The sequence below is a fragment of the Melitaea cinxia genome, chromosome 10, assembly GCF_905220565.1.
Source record: "Melitaea cinxia chromosome 10, ilMelCinx1.1, whole genome shotgun sequence".
Lineage (NCBI taxonomy): Eukaryota > Metazoa > Arthropoda > Insecta > Lepidoptera > Nymphalidae > Melitaea > Melitaea cinxia.
The window spans coordinates 15049291-15068354 of NC_059403.1; the positions used below are offsets into that span (position 1 = coordinate 15049291).

Consider the following 19064-nt stretch of genomic DNA (forward strand, 5'->3'; position numbering starts at 1 on the left):
AAAGTGAGAAAATTAAGAAATAAAAAAATTAAAAATAAAATGTTAATTTATTTATTTAAAATTAGTTGTACTAAAAAGAAATGGGAAGGTGTTGTGCTGCGGAAAGTGCTACAGAGAGAAAAGTTAAATCTAAAAAATCTCAAAAGATTTCTAAATTACATTAACTTGCACTTACTATTCAGTCAGTTAGTTCAGCCTATTGCAGTCCACTGCTGGACATAGGCCTCCCTAAGTTCGTGCCAGACGTATCGGTTTTCCGCAATACGCAGATGACCAGCCCACTGCCACTTCAACTTACTAATTCTGTGGGCTATGTCGGTTACTTTCGTCCTCTCGCAGATAGTCTCATTTCTAATCCTACCTTTGAGAGAAACCCTAAGCATAGTCCGTTCCATTGCACGTTAATCGACTTTAAACTTGTGGACCGGTCCCTTCGTCAGTGTCCACGTCTAGGCTCAGTATTAATTTTTAAAAAATAATCACTAATATAAAAATAATAATAGAAAGGTTAAGTTTTTTCACTTTATTTTTATCATGCTTCTACTTGTAGCGCTATCTATCGGCATTTTTCAACACTTCGTGACTTTTTGTGTTTCATATCGGCGTTTTTTCTCTAACAGACTTGATAGATGCCGCTGATGTTTTTTAATAATTATTGATCTTTCTTTAATAAAATCAATTTAATTGTAATTAGAAATTCTAAATTTAATATTCCTGTCTACTCCTTAAATTATAAAATAATTTAATATCTAAATTTAAACTTAATAATTTATAAAAATACAGACTATGCTTAACGCATAGACTTTTGCTTGTCAATATTCCCGAGCGCGGGAAGGAGCGCCTTGCTCGCGTGTCTTTGCTTTTTTTTCTTTGCACTTCGTTTCCGCCGAACCTCGAGACCTAACCTCGACCCTAACTCGGCTTAAATCCCGCTGAAGTTCTCATGATATCTATTATAATTACATATTACTGGTGTTCTTAACTTAACGAGAAAATTGTAATTATTTATTATTTTGCTAATTGTGACACTGGTTTCTGAATTGTTCTTTTCCTGACTCGGAACTTTCTTCGTTTCAGGATTTATTTTAGATTTATATCTTTAATTATACTTTGCTACAAATCGAGTCACTGCCCTCGATTAATAACGGGCTGACTGATTACCGGCATTTACACCGGTGGAGATCTCCGCCGGTCATCGGACAAAGACGGAACTGAAGACCATCATCGCCGGGAATTAGTCAGGCCAGTGTCCTTCCATTTTACTTTCTAAGGTACGTTGTCGCGGCGTGGGCCAGCTAAGGAAATAAAGGCTGAAAATCAGGTGCCTAACGCGCCTGATTCCGAACCTACCCCGTTTTCTGACCGCGTGCTACTAAAATTTTATAACTTTAAAATTAGTTTATTATTCTATTTCTACAACTCAAAACCTACAAAGCGCGGCAATACGTTCAACTTAAATAATTTTATTTTTAAATATTAAACATGTTTTGTACCTTATACGTTACTATTTTAATAAATAATATGTTTTCTATTAACTTGTTAATTTTTTCATAAAGTATATTTATCATAATACTGAAATTAATAGGCATTTAGCAACAAAAAAATAACAAAAATATAATTGAATTGGGAAGTTTTGTGATTAAAATATAGTTGTTGGATTATCTTACATTTTGGATTTAAATTACATTTACCAACAATAATAATTGCATGTAATAGGAAATGTTTCGAAATAAAAAAAAGTTTAATAGATACTAGAAGAACCGTTCCGCTTAAGGCCCATTACGCCATTGATCATGACCGCTAAAATTGTCGTTCCCCTAGGTAATAATGTTTAAAACGCCGCAGGCGTTGTGGGCGAATTTTATAAGTGGAACGCATATTTGGGCGCTGTCAAGTATCAGGTATCAGCTGTTTGCTCGCAATATGGCGGCATGGCCAAATCATGTAGCTGTGGGGGTTGTGAGACCTACCCCACCCCAGCCTGCAAAATAATGATATTTGTAATAAAATAAATACTAATTGATAGATTTTGAATAGCTCAATTCAACTACGTTGTCCTTTTAAATTGCTCACCTCAAATTATATAATTAAAAATCAAATTTTTTTTTATAAAAATCAAATATTTTCAAACTCCTATATCTTTTGATGTATACAATATTTTAAATTGCTCAAAGTGTTAAAAAACTGCTCAAGTTGCATTTATAATTGCTCAAGTATAGTTTGGAACAGATCCACTTTCCTTAATTTTTAAATAAATATAAATAGTTTGAACAAATAAAATAATGATATTTGTAAAAAAAAAATACTAATCGAAACATTTTCAATAGCTCAATTCAACTACGTTGTCCTTTTAAATTGCTCACCTCAAATTATATAATTAAAAATCAAAAAAGTCGTTGAAAAATATTTATTTATCAATATTTTCAAACTCCTGTATCTTTTGATGTATACAGCATTTAAAATTGCTCAAAGTGTTAAAGAACGCGTATGTATGCGTATGCGCAGCGCTCACCTGTCTTATGATGTAAACGTTAAATTTGTTTAAACTACACATATATATTTATTTAGAAATTAAGGAAAGTGGAGCTGTTCCAAACTATACTTGAGCAATTATAAATGTAACTTGAGCAGTTTTTTAACACTTTGAGCAATTTAAAATATTGTATACATCAAAAGATATAGGAGTTTGAAAATATTGATAAATTATTTTTTTTTCAACGACGTTATTGATTTTTAATGAAATAATTTAAGGTAAGCAATTTAAAACGACAACGTAGTTGAATTGAGCTATTAAAAATCTAACAATTAGTATCTTTTTTATTACGAATATCCGCAATTTTTTGCTTCCCATCATTGTCTATGCGCATCCGCAGCGCTCACTTGGCTTATGATATACGTTAAATTTGTTCGAACTATATATATTTATTTAAAAATTAAGGGAAGTGGAGCTGTTCCAAACTGTACTTGAGCAATTGTAAATGCAACTTGAGCAGTTTTTTAACACTTTGAGCAATTTAAAATATTGTATACATCAAAAGATATAGGAGTTTGAAAATATTGATAAAAGAATAATTTTTAACGACTTTTTTGATTTTTAATGAAATAGTTTAAGGTGAGCAATTTAAAAGGACAACGTAGTTGAATTGAGCTATTGAAAATCTATCGATTAGTATTTTTTTTATTACAAGTATCATTATTTTGCAGGCTGGGGTGGGGTAGGTGGTTGTGAGTAAATATTTCGCATAGATTGGAGTAGCCATGCGAAGTTTATATCACTGAAAAGAAAAGAGAGATATATATCATTTTGATCTTAGGATATATATCACTCATTTAGCTCTTCAGCTCATTTAGCTCAGTGAAATAATTTTATAAAGCAACCAAAATGCAAATATCACTCATTTAGCTCTTCAGCTCATTTAGCTCAGTGAAATAATTTTATAAAGCAACCAAAATGCAACCTTATGTGGTTGGAAAAAAATACTTTTTCGCTTGTTCAAAGCAAGACGATTGAGTCTATGACCAGCCGGCCTAGCATGCATACAACGAGATATCTCTTGACGAGAGAGAGAGATAATGTCTACATCGAGTATTTTCTCGATTACCCTAACATGCGCACTACGAGAGACAAAATTCTCTTCCGAAGACTTCGCCTTGTCGAGTAGAGAAACATTATCAACCATAATCACAACTGAATATCATTCTTATTTCTTATGTCGTAAAGTTGAATTTACAAGGTTATTGACCAATCGTGCCAAACCGGGATGAGCCAACGTTTGTATAATTTCAAACGAGTGACACATGTTTTATTTAACAATGTTCTCGGCCTTTTGGCTAAGATAAAAAGTGTATATCTAATTTAAAAAATCTAATATGGAAAATAAAACGGCGTAAGTAAATGAATTTAATTATATATGCAAAACAATATGCTCGTGTTGTGCTTTATATCTTGTCGCACATTAGATAATTGTAATTCTATCACGCATTGTTTTTTTTTTTTTTTTAATTTTTAAAATTTTTTGAATTTTTGAATTTTTTTTTTTTGATTATTGATTTTACTTTTATTCTATTTAATTTTATTTTTACTTATTGATTTTTTTAATATAATTTTGTTTTGTTTTTTATTCTGAATGTTGTCTTGTCTTGTTGTACTAACCCAATATGGACTTATACTTTGGTCTGAAATAAAGTATTATTATTATTATTATTTAGAATAAGAAGCAACAGGGCGCAAATACGTTTTTTGTGTCATTATATGGCACACTTCACTCGACTTTTCGCATTTCCCGCTCTTCATATACCGAAATTATATAATTATAATAGGGAAACGCCATGGTATACAAAAAATAGGCATCCGGTTTTATTTATTTTTTATTTATCGTCTTTCTCGTCGATAATATTGAAAACGAGAAGTTTCTCTTCCTAAAACGACAAAATTCGACAAAATTACGATGTCATGTTAGCTTCCGTAGAGATAAATATCACAGATCACTAAAATTTAATGATTATCTCTTCTATTGACGTAACGAGAAGAGTATCGCGTGCACGCATGTTAGCTACTGTAGACATAGAGAGATAATACGAGAAAAGGGGTAGACAAAATTTTGTCGTGGCGCGCATGCTAGGTCTGCTTGTGAAATATGAATCGAAAAGATACAGAGCCATAACTAACTATCTCTCTCTTTCGCATGATAAACGCCATCGTCCGATCGAGTGGCTCACTAGCTCAGTCTCGTTTACTCCCGCTCAGTACGTCAGTCTCTCGAAAATGAATCATAAGACTAGTGAGCTGGAGATATATTTGAAACGTAAGTGAGCTGATGAGAGATTAGCTCACTTGAAAAGATATGTTTCATTTGTATCACTCACTCATGAGTTACACAAGTCTAGATTGGAGTAAAACTGATGGATTCCCGGGAATTCATCGTTGCATTTTTGCAGAATCAAATAAGAGATAACATCAAAGAGTAAAGTAACTTACTTATACAGATAACATTCACAATTTGACATTGACAGTTTTGTGGTTGAAGTGAGTGAGATGTGGTCGCAACAGTGACGTCACCTATGACATCGAGTAATCGCTCACGACGACCACGACCTTAGGTGGAACCAAGAAGCTTATATAAAACAGGTTTGAACGATAGAATGGGCGTTGCGGTCGCTTAGTAGAGCGTAGCCGAAACTTACAACTGTCAGTGTCAATGATTTATAATGAGTAATGAAATTCTGTCAATAAAAAATATTTTTATTGTATTTTTACACTAGTGCAATTTACAACCCCCTTTTTTAGTTCATTTGTTGTAAAATTATTTCTAATTTACACGAAAAGTAATATCATGATTAAATCAAGTCTTAATAGAACATAATCATTACAATTACTCAATCAAAAATTGAAAAAATTTTAAAAACTAAAAAGACACTCAATTATACATAAATAAAAAACAGAAACAAATTTGAAAGTCATCCTAGTTTGATATGATGCTGTATAATGAATTATAACTGAAATAAAAAATAGGAATTCAATGAAATAAATATATCAAAGTATTTTAAGTGTCTGTTAGTAGTGTGAAGCACTTTCAAGTCTCCTTGATGTTTTGGGATCATGTGTACCGAAACAGGCATATTATGCAAGAATTTGAGGATATAGAAATACACAAAACGAGTGTCTCAGTGTTTGTGGCGTTGTTTTACTTAGAAATGTTGTATATTTTAATTATGACATTGTCAATACTCAATCGAATCAATCAGAATTTGTCATCTTAGTTTAAAAAGGTAAAAGGTTTATAAATCTTGTAATTAAAATTGGTTATAATATTAAATAAGTCTTATTAATTCCTTGAAAAACAGAAATATTGAGTCAAGTATCAATACTTAAGATATTACAGGCAGTTTAATTTGTTAAAAGAGTTTGTAAATTCAATATTGCATACTAGCTTCTCGTATCAAGGAAGAGTGTTGAAGATTTATATGCCATTACACACCGTACAACCTAGTACCTTAATTAACTCACAGAGAAGCAAAATGTCTCAAGAAATGGGTTATATTAGTTATAATGTTATATGTTTTTGATTACTATAGCAAGCAAAAATGGTTGAAGTAATACAAGGAAATGTATGTGAACGCTTATATCTTCAAAAGCAGGGTTCGCATGAAGTATTTCTAAATAACTGTCAACTACTAAAACAACACCAAATAAATGGTCTGAGATGCCTATATATGCAATTTAAAAAGGTAATTTTGTATTATTTAAAGTCAGTAAAGATAAAATATTATTAATATAAATATATTTTTAGTGTCTAACTGATAATGCAACAAGCCATACAATGAAAAGTTGAATTGTATAATTTTTTTTTTAAATCAGTTTCTTACTAAAAAATTTTAAATTTTTTATGAAACTGAAATTTTATGTATAAATTAACTTGCTGCCTTATGTTCATTATTTTATAAATAAAATTTATTATAAGACTGTAATAATAATTTTTAATGTGTTGAAATTATCAAAAAAATGTTTTTTTTTTTTTATTTAGAAAAAGCAAGGTGTTATTTTAAACTTCCCGACACACACTGGCAAATCAGTTACAGTTGTTTTATTTGTTAATGCTGTTATATATTTACTGAAGAAACCCGTATTGATACTGTGTAAAAATGACAATGAAATGTTTACATGGAAAGAGTATTTCCTACAATGGACTGATTTTATTGAAGGTTTGTATGAAATAACTTTAAGAAGAAATGTCACCTTTTTATATCTATCTTCTGTGAAAAGTGATAAAAGTCGAGTTATACACTTTTTGTGATTTAACGTGGGCGTTATCAGAAAAAAAAAAAAGGATTTTTTGATCCAGTTCACATTCTTCTGTCTGCTTTAGTTATAGATTTTTTTTTTCAAAGTTATTAAAGTTAGTTATTAGTTTAAGTTATCAATATTTGTTAAGATGTACCCCTTTGTCAGTAATTAATCACTCTAAGTGATAAACAGTAACTTTTAGATTCACTATTGTGAATAGAAATATCCAATAAATAAATTGTAATTTAATAGTGAAAAAGGAAAATTCATCGTAATCTTTTACCATCATACATCCAATAAGCTTAAGCTTACATTTTTATTTACATAAAATAGTAAAATATTTTGTATTTCTTAAGAAGCTTCAATCCATTAATTTATTTAAAAAATGATTTCTAGATGATTTGGCAGTGGAATCAAAGAGAGTAGTAAAGGGTAAAAAGATTTTCATCAAGAAGGTAGATGAGTTGGCATATTACCGACATCATAGTTGGAGCATCGTTATAGCAAAACACGACTTAATTGATAAAGATATGTGTCAAATTAGTGATGCTGAATACAAGATATGGATTACGTCAACTGATATGAAGGTAAGTCCCATATGATAAAAAGCTATCACATGTTATTAAAGGAGAAGTACTATGATTGTTAGCAACCTTATTTATATGAAGAAGTCAAATATTAACTTTTTTTGAGGCTTACTATTATTTGCTATCCACTGCCTCCACAAGTTCGCGCCGAAAACGGAGTGAACTCATGTGTTTTGCCCATAGTCACCAAGCTGCGGTTGGTGACCGCAGAGCTGGTTTTATCCCATCGAAGACGCTGCTCCTATGTCTTCATCCTATCATGTCTTTGACCTATGTGTATTTCAAAGCCAGCAGTTGAATGGTTATCCCACCATCGGTCGGCTTTTTATGTTCCAAGGTGGTAGTGGAACTGTGTTATCCCTTAGTCGCCTCTTACGACACCCACAGGAAGAGAGGGGGTGGTTATATTCTTAATGCCGGAACCACACAGCGTATATTTACTATTTATAGAGAATTGTTATTTTATCTTATTTTATCCAGTAGGAAATATTTATTTTATATTATTCTGTGAAAAAACAAAACATTGATATTTTGATTGAGCTAGGGCACAGAAAAAAATACCTTATAAAAAATTTGGAGCAGCCTGACTAGGGAAATAGCTAAATAATACTGCTGTCAAGCAGTGTTGTCTTCCTTTGGTGAATAAAGTAGCCAGAGCTGGAAGGTTAGGGATACGGTTAGCAACTTGCCTACAGTTCTTCTGGTGTTGTAGAAGTACAGGAGTAGTGAGGCTACAATATCCACTTACCAATCAGGCGTACTATAGGCTATTTGTCACCTTTGTAGTTTGAAAAAGTTGATCCTCCCTAACAGAAATGCCATTCGGTTATTACCTTGTGATTAACTTAACATAAATATACTAATTTTGTCATTTTAAGTGTAGTAAAATGTAAACTTTTTATTTTAGAAGGATTTAAAAATGCTTGCTTTCATTTATGATTGGCTGTATCCAAAACTGAAGTTGAATGTCAAAGATTTTATACCAAGTGAGAAAACATCTAAAGAAATACTGCTGAAATCTATTTATCTAGATGCATTCTTAGAGGATATTGTTATACGGGAAGATAATGTGAAACAGTTTGATGAAATAAAGGTTTGTATTTGATATACATATCTATATATTTATATATGAAGCAAAAACTTTGTACCCGTACCAAAATTCTGCAGGCGGACGACTGTGAAATTTCGCACACTTATAGTTTATATACAGAAGGAGTGCAGAATGCTAACATAAAAAAATACAATAAATCTTTTTTAACCGACTTCAAAAAAGGAGGAAGTTACTCAATTCGTTCGTATATATATGTATGTTCAGGGATAACTTCGTCGTTTAAGAACCGATTTTGATAAAAAAAATTTGTTGTAAAGGAGATACCCCAAGTGTGGTACCATGATAAGGAAACCTCGATCTGATGATGGAATCCCAGAGAAATCGAGGAAAACCCTCGAAAATCGTAGTGACGACTAGTGCGTTTGTTAATTTTTTTCCTCTACTTACGTTGTATTACTTGTTGATGTAATTGAAGTCGGTTTTTTTTTCGTTTGCTAGCAAACACAATTATGTTTATTATTATAGAAGTATAGTCTTTGAAAACAGAACCTTAATAATGTTCAAAATTGTAATTTATATTAATTATGGTCGAATTTCAACTAGTAACAGTACCAGTATACCAGTAACCAGTACAGTAAAATATGCATAGTTAAGATGAAAATAAAGCTACTGATACTACTACTACTATACTAGTGCTGTTTGGTATTGCTAACATAAAGTAAACAGACTTTTAAATATTGAAATTAAATTGATAATTAAAGTCCTTTCATATTATTAAAAAAAAAAACTTTCTCTTTAAAAATCAATTATAACAATTTTTACAATATTCTATATCCTTTGTTCTACTTTAATGTTAATATTTGTGTCTTTAGAGTTTTCACTTACTATCACTGGAAAATATCGCCAGTATTAATAGTCATTTGTTTTAATTCGGGAAAATATTTTTTCAGGAATCTAAAACCTCAAGTAATATTGCTAATGTGAGCGAGACTAGGGTAAAAAAATCAAGGAAAAACAAAGATGCCACAGGAACTAAAGTAAAACGATCTAGAAGAATTATCGATGATGATGATGATGATAAAACAATTTTAAATGAAAATGAAACTACGTCAACAAGAATATCAATAATAAACGAAAATTTTGCCTTCGAAACTGATGAACAGAATGTAAATGAAGGTAATAATGTATTTGTAAATGATCTTAATAATGACATGAGTACTGTTTATGCACCTTCAGATATTAATTTTATGGAGCAAAATTTGAGTACTGGTATCAAAACTAATCTAGAAGCAAATATGTCAATGGAAGGTATCAAAACTAATCTAGAAGCAAATATGGAAATTGATTCAATGGAAACAATGGATTTCGGAGATGCTATCAATGAAATAGTTAGAAACGAGAATATAATGCAACCGGAAAATTCCACTGAGTCTATCTATTCTGAAGAAATTGGCAATGAGACTAATGTGAATCTAGAAAATGAGAAAGAAAGTCTGAAAGTTGATAATAACGGTATGGAACAAGGTACTTTAAACGATCCTATTGATATTTTGAAGAGTGAACAAAATGTTGATGGAAAGGAAGATTGTAAAGAAATTGTAAAAAATGAAGAAGTGTCAGATCTTGATGAAACAAATGGAGGGAAGACATTTAACAATTATATTGACACTAAGTTAACAGAATTGGAAGAGAGAACGATGAAAAAGTTTAAAGGATCTTTTCTAGATAGTATATTCTAAAGTTTTTTTTATTATTAAATTAAAAAGGGATATGTATTATAATAAGGAAATATATTTTATTTTGCCAATTTTTATACATTTTTCTATGTTTATGGCGTAAAGTCGCTATTGTATAGTGGATTAAGCGTAGCTATAAGTGTTGTTTATTCTTGTCTGTTCTAATGTCTACGATATTTTTAGCGCATGAATTGTATAAATTATTTTTTAACTTATCTGTTAAGTCTCGGACTTGTTTTATTCTCTTAGCACAATTCTTATTGTCTGTACCACAGATAATATATGGCAAACCTTAATAAAAATGTTTATTTGAATTTTATCTCTAATTTTTTAATTCCTCATAAAAAATCTTATTGACAAAAGCCGATAATTACCGCAGAGTCGTCGCGCATCGACCATCTGATTCTTGTTGTATTTAACTGCACAATAGCTGAACAGATCGATTCCATTGAATCCAATATGTTACCTTGCTAAACGCCGACCATGCAAAACACATCTTTTAATTAGATTTTAATAATATTCGTCTAATACTCTATAAAATGTTATGTAAATAGGTACTTTAAATAAATAGAAAAATACGTTTTTTTTTTAAATATAAATGAGAACATAGTTTACAATTTTACATTATTAGATAAAATAAATAAAACAAGATTATGCAACATTAATATATGTATATTAAAGATTTAAATACATATCATAAAGCTTTGTATACAGGAATGTATATTTGTCTATTACTGATATTTAACAAAGAACTATATTATACTATTTATAAATATAAGATATTTAAAAGCATAAAATTGATCGACTTTTTGTCTGAATACACGTCTATATATATATTTACAATAAATACATCTATTAACTTTTAATCTAAGAGTATATAATTAATATACGTATCTATATAATATTGTACATAGCTAAACCCTACACGAATTTTTTTAATTCTGAAGATCGGTAGCTACATAATATGAAGATTTAAAAAAAAATTAAATTTAGAAAAGGACTTAAAAATTATTTTATGAATTCGACATAAATAGCGAAATATACCTTGTGTCAACATGTTGACTATTTAGTTGTTTTTTTTTTCCGTGTCTTATGTGATTTAGCTGCATTTTTATACGTTTTATTACAAATCGTAAACAGGCAATAAAAATATATATATAAAAATTATTCACGTTGTTTTCACAAGGCACTTGTAACACATTATAACAGCTTAAAAAGGTTACTCATAAACACATAAACATGATAATTATCTATCAGATATCAGAGTGATTAGATAGACGATTCGACGAATGTATTAAATCATATTTACAACATAATCCCTGATTATAATTCGTTCTTAATATTTTTACATTAGTTTTATGTACTTTGGTGAATAAAAATTCATACAAACCTTAATACATATATCGACAAATATAATTTCAATGAACATTAGAAAAAAGGTTTATAATTTTTTTTAAAATATCAATGACAAAAATCTGTTTAACAAGGCATAGACAAAAAAATATCTTAACAATTAGGTATTTAAAAATTTAAATAAGAAATTGTAACTTTCAACATATACAATTTAAAACGGAGGGAACACATTTAAACGAAAGATATATCATATTATACATAATACATAATTTATTACCTATATGTAACACGCACGCACACAGAATAAATACAAATTTATTTAATATCATTTTTATATTAATTCTTTACAAACCAGTCAATTATATTAAGAAAAATCTAATGTTATATAATTTTTATAGGCTATAATCATTTTTTAGCTTTATATTATTTTTTATAAATAATTACGCTCAAATAAATACGCCTAGCACAACGCCCTGCCCTCTAGAAGCGCAGTAATTGTATTAATTTCAGTGTATAAAACAATTATTCAAACCAACCTATTTCAAACAATCAACAAGAACAATATAAGTTTATTTATTTTTGTAATTTAAATGTTAGATATCTGTAGTTTAAAAAATATACCTACAATAAAAAATTACAACGTCAAATTTTGGCGCCAGCGCCTCTACATTGTAATAGTCTATGGCTTTTAAGCATTTACATTAAATTTTATTAAAAATTTCTAGCATAATTATATTTGTAAACACGATTGTGCAGCACCATGAGAGCATGGTCAATAGTCCATGGTATTTAAGAGAATTGCCATTTCGAATCGCCAACGCCGCTAGGGAGTCACATGAAGATACTCGGCGACAAACACGCGGAATATTTTGTTCAAATTATCTATGGTGTTAAAATCAAGCGCCGACATGTCGTCGTTTGCCGTGTGCCATACATGCGGGAACGGATTGGGAATTATGTGTAGAACGTCCACATCTAGAAAGAAAAAAAAACTTATATTAATATCATAAATATAACGGTACAAAAAATAATATAATAAAATTAACTTATTTTCACTTCATCTTTTGTTACGGAAGAATTGATAATGTCACTGAAAATTAGCGTTGAAGTCTGGGGGTCGTTGCAACGGTCCCCCAGCTTTCAACATGGGCTGGGAACCTTTACAGTTAATATTTATAGGCAGATTTGTTTATCATATTTTTACTTAATGAGGTCGCTAATGACGCCTTTTCGAATGTTTGAACCGCATAAAAACGATTATATAAAAATCAAAAACGTGTACAATCCGCGACAGTACTGCAATCATATCGCGACATTTTTGCGATTACCCCTAGCCAGAGATGTAACTTATCTAAGATAAAAGTATCTGAAATACAGATACAAGATACAAAATACGTATTTTCATCTTGTAACTAAATACCTTTTTAAAAAATTCATTTTGTATCTTCTATTTAAATACCTTTTGTTTGGTATCTTAGTATTTTGTAGATACTATGTTTGCTAAGATACTTTTAGTAACAGATAACTGATTCTATTGTGACATCCTAGGTAACATTAATTTTAAATATTAATTTTGTCGCAGAAACTGAACGCGCTATTGAATCTTTAGTCCGGTGTTTTAGTCTTTTAGGGTCAAATTGATAGGTGGCGTGGCAACATTTTATAGAAAAAAAGAATTGTCTTTTTTTATCCTATTACATGTTTTTAGAGGATTCAGATTCCTCTGTTGCAAGTGCCGAAAACACAGGATCAGGCAGCACCGCTGACTTAGAAACATTGCAATATTTAAATAATAAAGATACCAACATAAAGAGTTTAAATGCTTTTCCTACAATAAAAAAAAATATTTTTGAAATACAACACCTGTTTGCCAATTTCTACCCCTATGGAGCGACTCTTCTCATTTGGAGGCATGATCACGTGGCCTCATCGAAGGAAAATGAGTGATAAACTTTGAAGAATTAGTTTTACTTAAGTTCCAATTAAAACCATAAAAATGTAATATTATGTTGTTTCACGGATGCGCAATCAACGCGATTTATATGTAAAAAATTAAATTTCATCAAAAATAATGTTGTTTTTTTACAAAAGTATTTTATCTATAAAAAGTATTTGAAAGATACGTATTTTATATCTAGTATTTCAGATACCATTACAGAAAGTTATTTGTATCTGGTATCTGAAATACTTATTTTAAAAGTATTTTGTATTTGGTATTCGAGATACTTTATTTGAGGTATCTTGTACATCACTGCCCCTAGCAACATTCTTTTTTAAGTTTTGTAATTGGATAAAAGCCAAATTGCAAAGTTCTGTTCCATTAATTATGCAACATATTTTGATTATAATAATATTATAACTGTTTATCTGCAAATTTATTATTTTACGCCTATGTTTATAGAAATAACTGAGTATAATTTCTCGTTTTCCGCTTTTTGTTACAAGCGTAAAAATAAATACATTTCTTACTAAAATTAAATCAATTTTCCCGCAAAACGCATGAGTGTGGTATTGATCAATTTTTCGAAAAAATTTCAGTATGTTTTGTAAATCTATTTCATAAATTATTTAAATGTACAGATTAAATAACAGGTAGCTACTATATATATTGGCCGTGTGCTGCCGGCAGAGTAGAATAGCACCACCCCCTTTCTTCCCGTGGGGGTCGTAAAAGGCGACCGAGGGATTAACCTGGCTCAAAATTATCAGGGTCCTGGAGAAGGAAAACTTCACTTGAAACCCGGAACGGGGTCTCCGTCAGGCATTCGTGGCATAGCTCTAAATGCGAAAGACCCCTGCAGCCAAACTGGCTCCACACGTATCGACTCGTCGTTCCTGTGGGCCTCGCCAGTGAGGTCGAGAGGGTGGCGCAGAGCTTAGGCAACTCTGCGTTTTCCTTAAGAATGTCCTAGGCGACACAGTGTCTGTCTGTGGAGAGGATACTCCACCCACGTCAGCTCGGCTTCGTGGAAAATAACACGGGGAGTGGCAGTTACCAGTTTTAAGTCCGCGCGTATGGACGTAAGCGCGGGCGCTAGGGGTCGCTCTCGTCAGTGGGAGGGTCCATCGAAGGCCCACTGATTGGTTACCGCCCGCTTCAAGCTGGGCAGCCCCCGGCCAGTAGGGTACCGATCCGTCTCGGTGCTGGTTTGTTCCTTTAGGGTGTAGGGAGCACCAGACTATATCTGGATAATTGGCGCCGTTATCTAGCACACCTGCGGATAAAGGTCAAAATAATAATAAAAAAACAAAGAACCAACATAACACTGCCATGCGCATTTCGACATGGAATGTCCGTACTATGAGGACAGGTCTCCCGAACACCTGCGGAGATTTACAGAACGTACAAGATCCGCGTAAAACCGCAGTGATTGATATGGAGCTCTGTCGGCTGGGTGTATCATTATGTGCCTTGCAAGAAACGAGACTGCCTGGTGAGGGATCCATTCGTGAAAAAAATTATACATTTTTCTGGAAAGGTAAAGACACTGAAGCCGTTCGCGAGCATGGTGTTGGCTTTGCGGTAAGAAACGACCTCCTGTCATCCATAGAAACACCACACGGTGTGTCGGAGCGTGTTATGGTGTTGCGTCTAAATACCAAGTGCGGTTTTATTACAATCATCTCCGCCTACGCTCCAACGTTGATGGCAACCGATGAAGCCAAAAGTCAGTTCTACGACCAACTTGAATCTGTGATACAGAAAGTAAAACCCCGAGACCGCCTTTACATCTTGGGTGATTTAAATGCTCGCGTCGGCCAAAATCACAGTGCGTGGCCAGAATGTATTGGCACCCATGGCGTTGGTAAGATCAACGAGAACGGGCAACGCTTGCTCGAATTCTCTTCAAGACACTCACTTTGCGTTACCAATACCTACTTCAAGGGAAAGCCATCAAGTAAGGTTTCCTGGAGACATCCACGCTCTGGTCATTGGCATCAACTTGACCTAATACTCACTAGAAAGAGCGACCTGGGCGAAACACTTCACACACGTACCTTTCACAGCGCCGAATGCGAAACAGACCACTCCCTCGTCGTGGCGTGTATTGCCGTCGTAAAAAAAAAAGATCCACTCATCCAGGCCGTTCGGTAGAAGACGAATTGCTCTTCAAAATACCAGAGACGATGAGATGGTCCAAAAATATGAGACTTCGGTTCGCAGCGAAACCGCTTCCTGGGATGCTTCTATGTCTGTAGATGAAGAGTGGAGTAAAGTCAAACGACTCCTAACAACAACAGCTTGTGAAGTGTTTGGCCACCAGGATACTAAATCACAGGACTGGTTTATTGACAACATCCAGCAACTTCAACCTCTGCTGGATTCCAAACGTAAGGCAGCTCTAAACTACCGAAAAAACCCCTGTCCGAAATCATCCGATGAGCTTAGAATTGCTAAAGCAAATTTGCAACGTAGTACGCGGCACTTTGTTAACGCTTACTGGAACGACCTCTGTATGAGCATTCAATCTTGCGCAGACACGGGTAATTTTGGCGGCGTTTACTCAGGAATCAGAACCGCTTTAGGGCCAGTTATTAAGAAGACAGCTCCACTAAAAGAAGCTGATGGCACTATTATATCAGATAGCCTGAGGCAAATGTCGAGATGGGTGGAATATTACACCGGTCTATATTCACAACCAGTGGACGTTCAGCGGGAGGCTGTGCATAACATGCCGAAACTGGCCACCTGGGAGGAGCTAGACGATCCGCCTACTGTAGAGGAATTGCTCAAAGCTGTCAAGCAGCTAAAATGCGGCAAAAGCCCCGGCAGCGATGGCACCCACGCCGAAATAATCAGACTCAAGTGTATATTACCTGTTCTGCACAATCTATTGTGGAAATGCTGGGAAAAAGGATACATACCGCAAGATATGCGCGACGCTAACATCATAACTTTATATAAGGGTAAAGGCGACCGCGGCGCTTGTAACTGCTACCGTGGGATATCCTTACTAAGCATAGTAGGCAAGCTTTTTGGACGAGTGGTTCTTGGGCGAATCCAGAAACTAGCTAATCGTGTGTATCCGGAATCACAGTGCGGGTTTCGTGCACAGCGTTCCGCAATCGATATGGTGTTTACGCTCCGACAACTACAGGAGAAGAGTAGGGAGCAGAACATACCTCTGTTTGTGGCGTTCGTTGACCTGAATAAGGCTTTCGATACGGTTAGCAGAGATGGACTATATAACGGACTTGAAAGCATTGGGTGTCCATCAAAACTTCTGAGCCTGACGAAATGCTTCCATAAAGATATGAAAGGTTCTGTCATATTCAACGGAAACACATCCGGTCCGTTCGAGATGCGTAGAGGTGTGCGACAGGGCTGCGTATTGGCCCTACCCTGTTTGGTATATTCTTTTCATTACTCTTAAGAGAAGCGTTCGGCAATGACCAACAGGGTATCCATTTTTATACGAGGACGGATGGGAAGCTCTATAACATCACAAAACTTCTCAAATCCAAGCGTAATCGCGAGGACATTTTTGTAGACAGCCTCTTATTTGCCGATGACGCAGCTTTTGTCGCTGACTCCGCTCTCGAGCTTCAGACCATATTGGACAGGTTCGCCCGGGCGTGTGCACTGTTCTCAATGACGATAAATGCCAAAAAAACCGTTGTGATGGTGCAGGGAAGCACGAAAATACCGAAAATTACGTTGGATGGCGTGCCCCTGGCTGTCGTAAACAAGTTTACGTATCTAGGGTCTACCGTGTCGAACAATCTCTCGCTTGATGCGGAGATCGATATTCGTATCGGCAAAGCGGCGACCACCTTCGGGCAGCTTAATACGAGAGTATGGAAAAACAAACATCTTACCACGCGTACCAAGATGATCGTCTATCAGGCATGCATCTTGAGTATTCTCTCTTACGGAGCTGAAACCTGGACGACGTACGCGAAACAAGAACGTCGACTAAACGCCTTCCATATGCGCTGTCTTCGTAACATCTTGGGCATATCCTGGGAGGACAGAGTTACCAACGAGCGGGTTCTTAATATTGCACAGCTGCCTAGCTTCACAGCGTTACTCAAGCAGAAGCGGTTGCGTTGGCTAGGGCATGTGCATCGAATGGAGCCCTCGCGCCTGCCTCGGCGGATCTTGCTTGGTGCTGTAGCAAACGCAAAACGTAACTTGAGGAGGCCCATGCTACGGTTTAAGGATTGCGCTAAACGAGATATGCACGCCTTTGGTATCGACCACCAAAACTGGGAAGCAGTTGCCGAGAGTCGTGACGGATGGCGTAAAGTTGTTGTGGACGGACGCAAGATACACGATCAAGCTTGGTTTGAGACTTTAGCGGCAAGAAGAACGCGACAACAACAAGCTTCTTCCGTCGCTGACACCACCCGGTTTACCTGCAGGGCGTGTGGCAAAGGTTGTCGCTCACGTATCGGCTTATTTAGTCACGAAAAGAGCTGTGTAATTAACTCAAGCTGACACTGTTTAAATCGTCTGCAACAGACGGATTGAGGCCAATGATGAGCTACTATATATCGCAATCAAATTAAAATGTAAAGTATTTTAGGCATTTTAAAATAACATCAGAGGCAAGCAAATAGACCGACAATCTCCATACAAAAACGGTTATTCCGCAACAAACACAGAGATTTGGTTAAAACAATGATTGCATGACGTTACACGATATATACCTACCTACATGCATACGCTACATACATACATACATAAATACATACATAAATACATACATACATACATACATACATACATACGACGATACATGATAAAATCCGACCTTTATCTTGAATGCAAAATGCATCAAATGATTTATTTTTAGATTTTGATAATTCCTTTTTTGTTGGAAAGGAGATATCCCAGGTGTGGTACCATGATAAGGAAACCAGGATCTGATGATGGAATTCCAGAGAAATCGAGGGAAACTCGAAAATCCCCGCAACTTCTTACTGCTTGTACCGATTTTGATAATTTTTAATTTAATCGAAAGCCGATGTTTATCATGACATGTGGTCACTTTAAATTTTATCGAGATCTGATTACAACTTTTGAAGTAATCTTTGATACTGCGTATTTACTTGACTAATTTTTCGTCTACCTACGTTGTATTACTTATCGATATAATTAATTGAAGTCGGTTTTTTTCGTTTGCCTACAAACACAATTATTATTATAATCAACACTTTTACTAAAATTTAAAAAACTACCGACTATCACTACATAGTATAAAACAAAGTCGCTTTCTCTGTCCCTATGTATGCTTAAATCTTTAAAACTACACAACAGATTTTGATGCGGTTTTTTTTAATAAATAGACTGATTGAAGAGGAAGGTTTATAATTATGTATACATAATACATGCGTAATATAGTAGAGGAACATTGATAGTTTTTTTGAAGCCGGGGCGGGTCGCTAGTACTGAATAAAAAAATCAGCAGAATCGTTATCACTGAGTGACAGACCATATTTTAACGGAAGAAAACGAACATTCAAAGTCGCGTACTAGACGCGAGCGAAGTCGCGGCGGAAAATTAGTTTTACACATTTTCTAAGTGTTCTCGATACAACAAACACGG

The 19064-nt window shown here is 34.0% G+C and overlaps 2 protein-coding genes across 2 annotated transcripts in view; one reads left to right on the forward strand and one right to left on the reverse strand.

Moving 5' to 3' along the window:
- Positions 1 to 5151: 5151 nt before the first annotated feature.
- Positions 5152 to 10472, forward strand: LOC123657109. The gene is made up of 7 exons (XM_045592694.1): positions 5152 to 5769; positions 6076 to 6228; positions 6525 to 6702; positions 7181 to 7371; positions 8279 to 8464; positions 9373 to 9691; positions 9731 to 10472. Exons 2-7 carry the CDS (start codon positions 6085 to 6087, stop codon positions 10159 to 10161), a joined length of 1449 nt encoding a protein of 482 aa, XP_045448650.1. The 5' UTR covers positions 5152 to 5769; positions 6076 to 6084; the 3' UTR covers positions 10162 to 10472.
- A 1409-nt stretch (positions 10473 to 11881) lies between these two features.
- LOC123657112 (glutaminyl-peptide cyclotransferase-like) overlaps positions 11882 to 19064 on the reverse strand; it is a 33434-nt gene continuing 26251 nt past the window's right edge. Inside the window, exon 5 of the mRNA XM_045592697.1 lies at positions 11882 to 12486. Coding sequence (XP_045448653.1) covers positions 12335 to 12486 — 152 coding nt within the window. The 3' untranslated portion in view covers positions 11882 to 12334. The remainder of the gene's footprint in view (positions 12487 to 19064) is intronic.

What these genes read in the sequence shown, in the direction of transcription:
- LOC123657109 (XM_045592694.1), top strand. Translation starts at nt 6,085, where the DNA reads ATGGTTGAAGTAATACAAGGAAATGTATGTGAACGCTTATATCTTCAA. An exon ending in TATATATGCAATTTAAAAAG is followed by an intron (nt 6,229 to 6,524) that starts GTAATTTTGTAT and finishes TTTTTTATTTAG; the next exon opens with AAAAAGCAAGGTGTTATTTT. An exon ending in TTACGTCAACTGATATGAAG is followed by an intron (nt 7,372 to 8,278) that starts GTAAGTCCCATA and finishes TTTTTATTTTAG; the next exon opens with AAGGATTTAAAAATGCTTGC.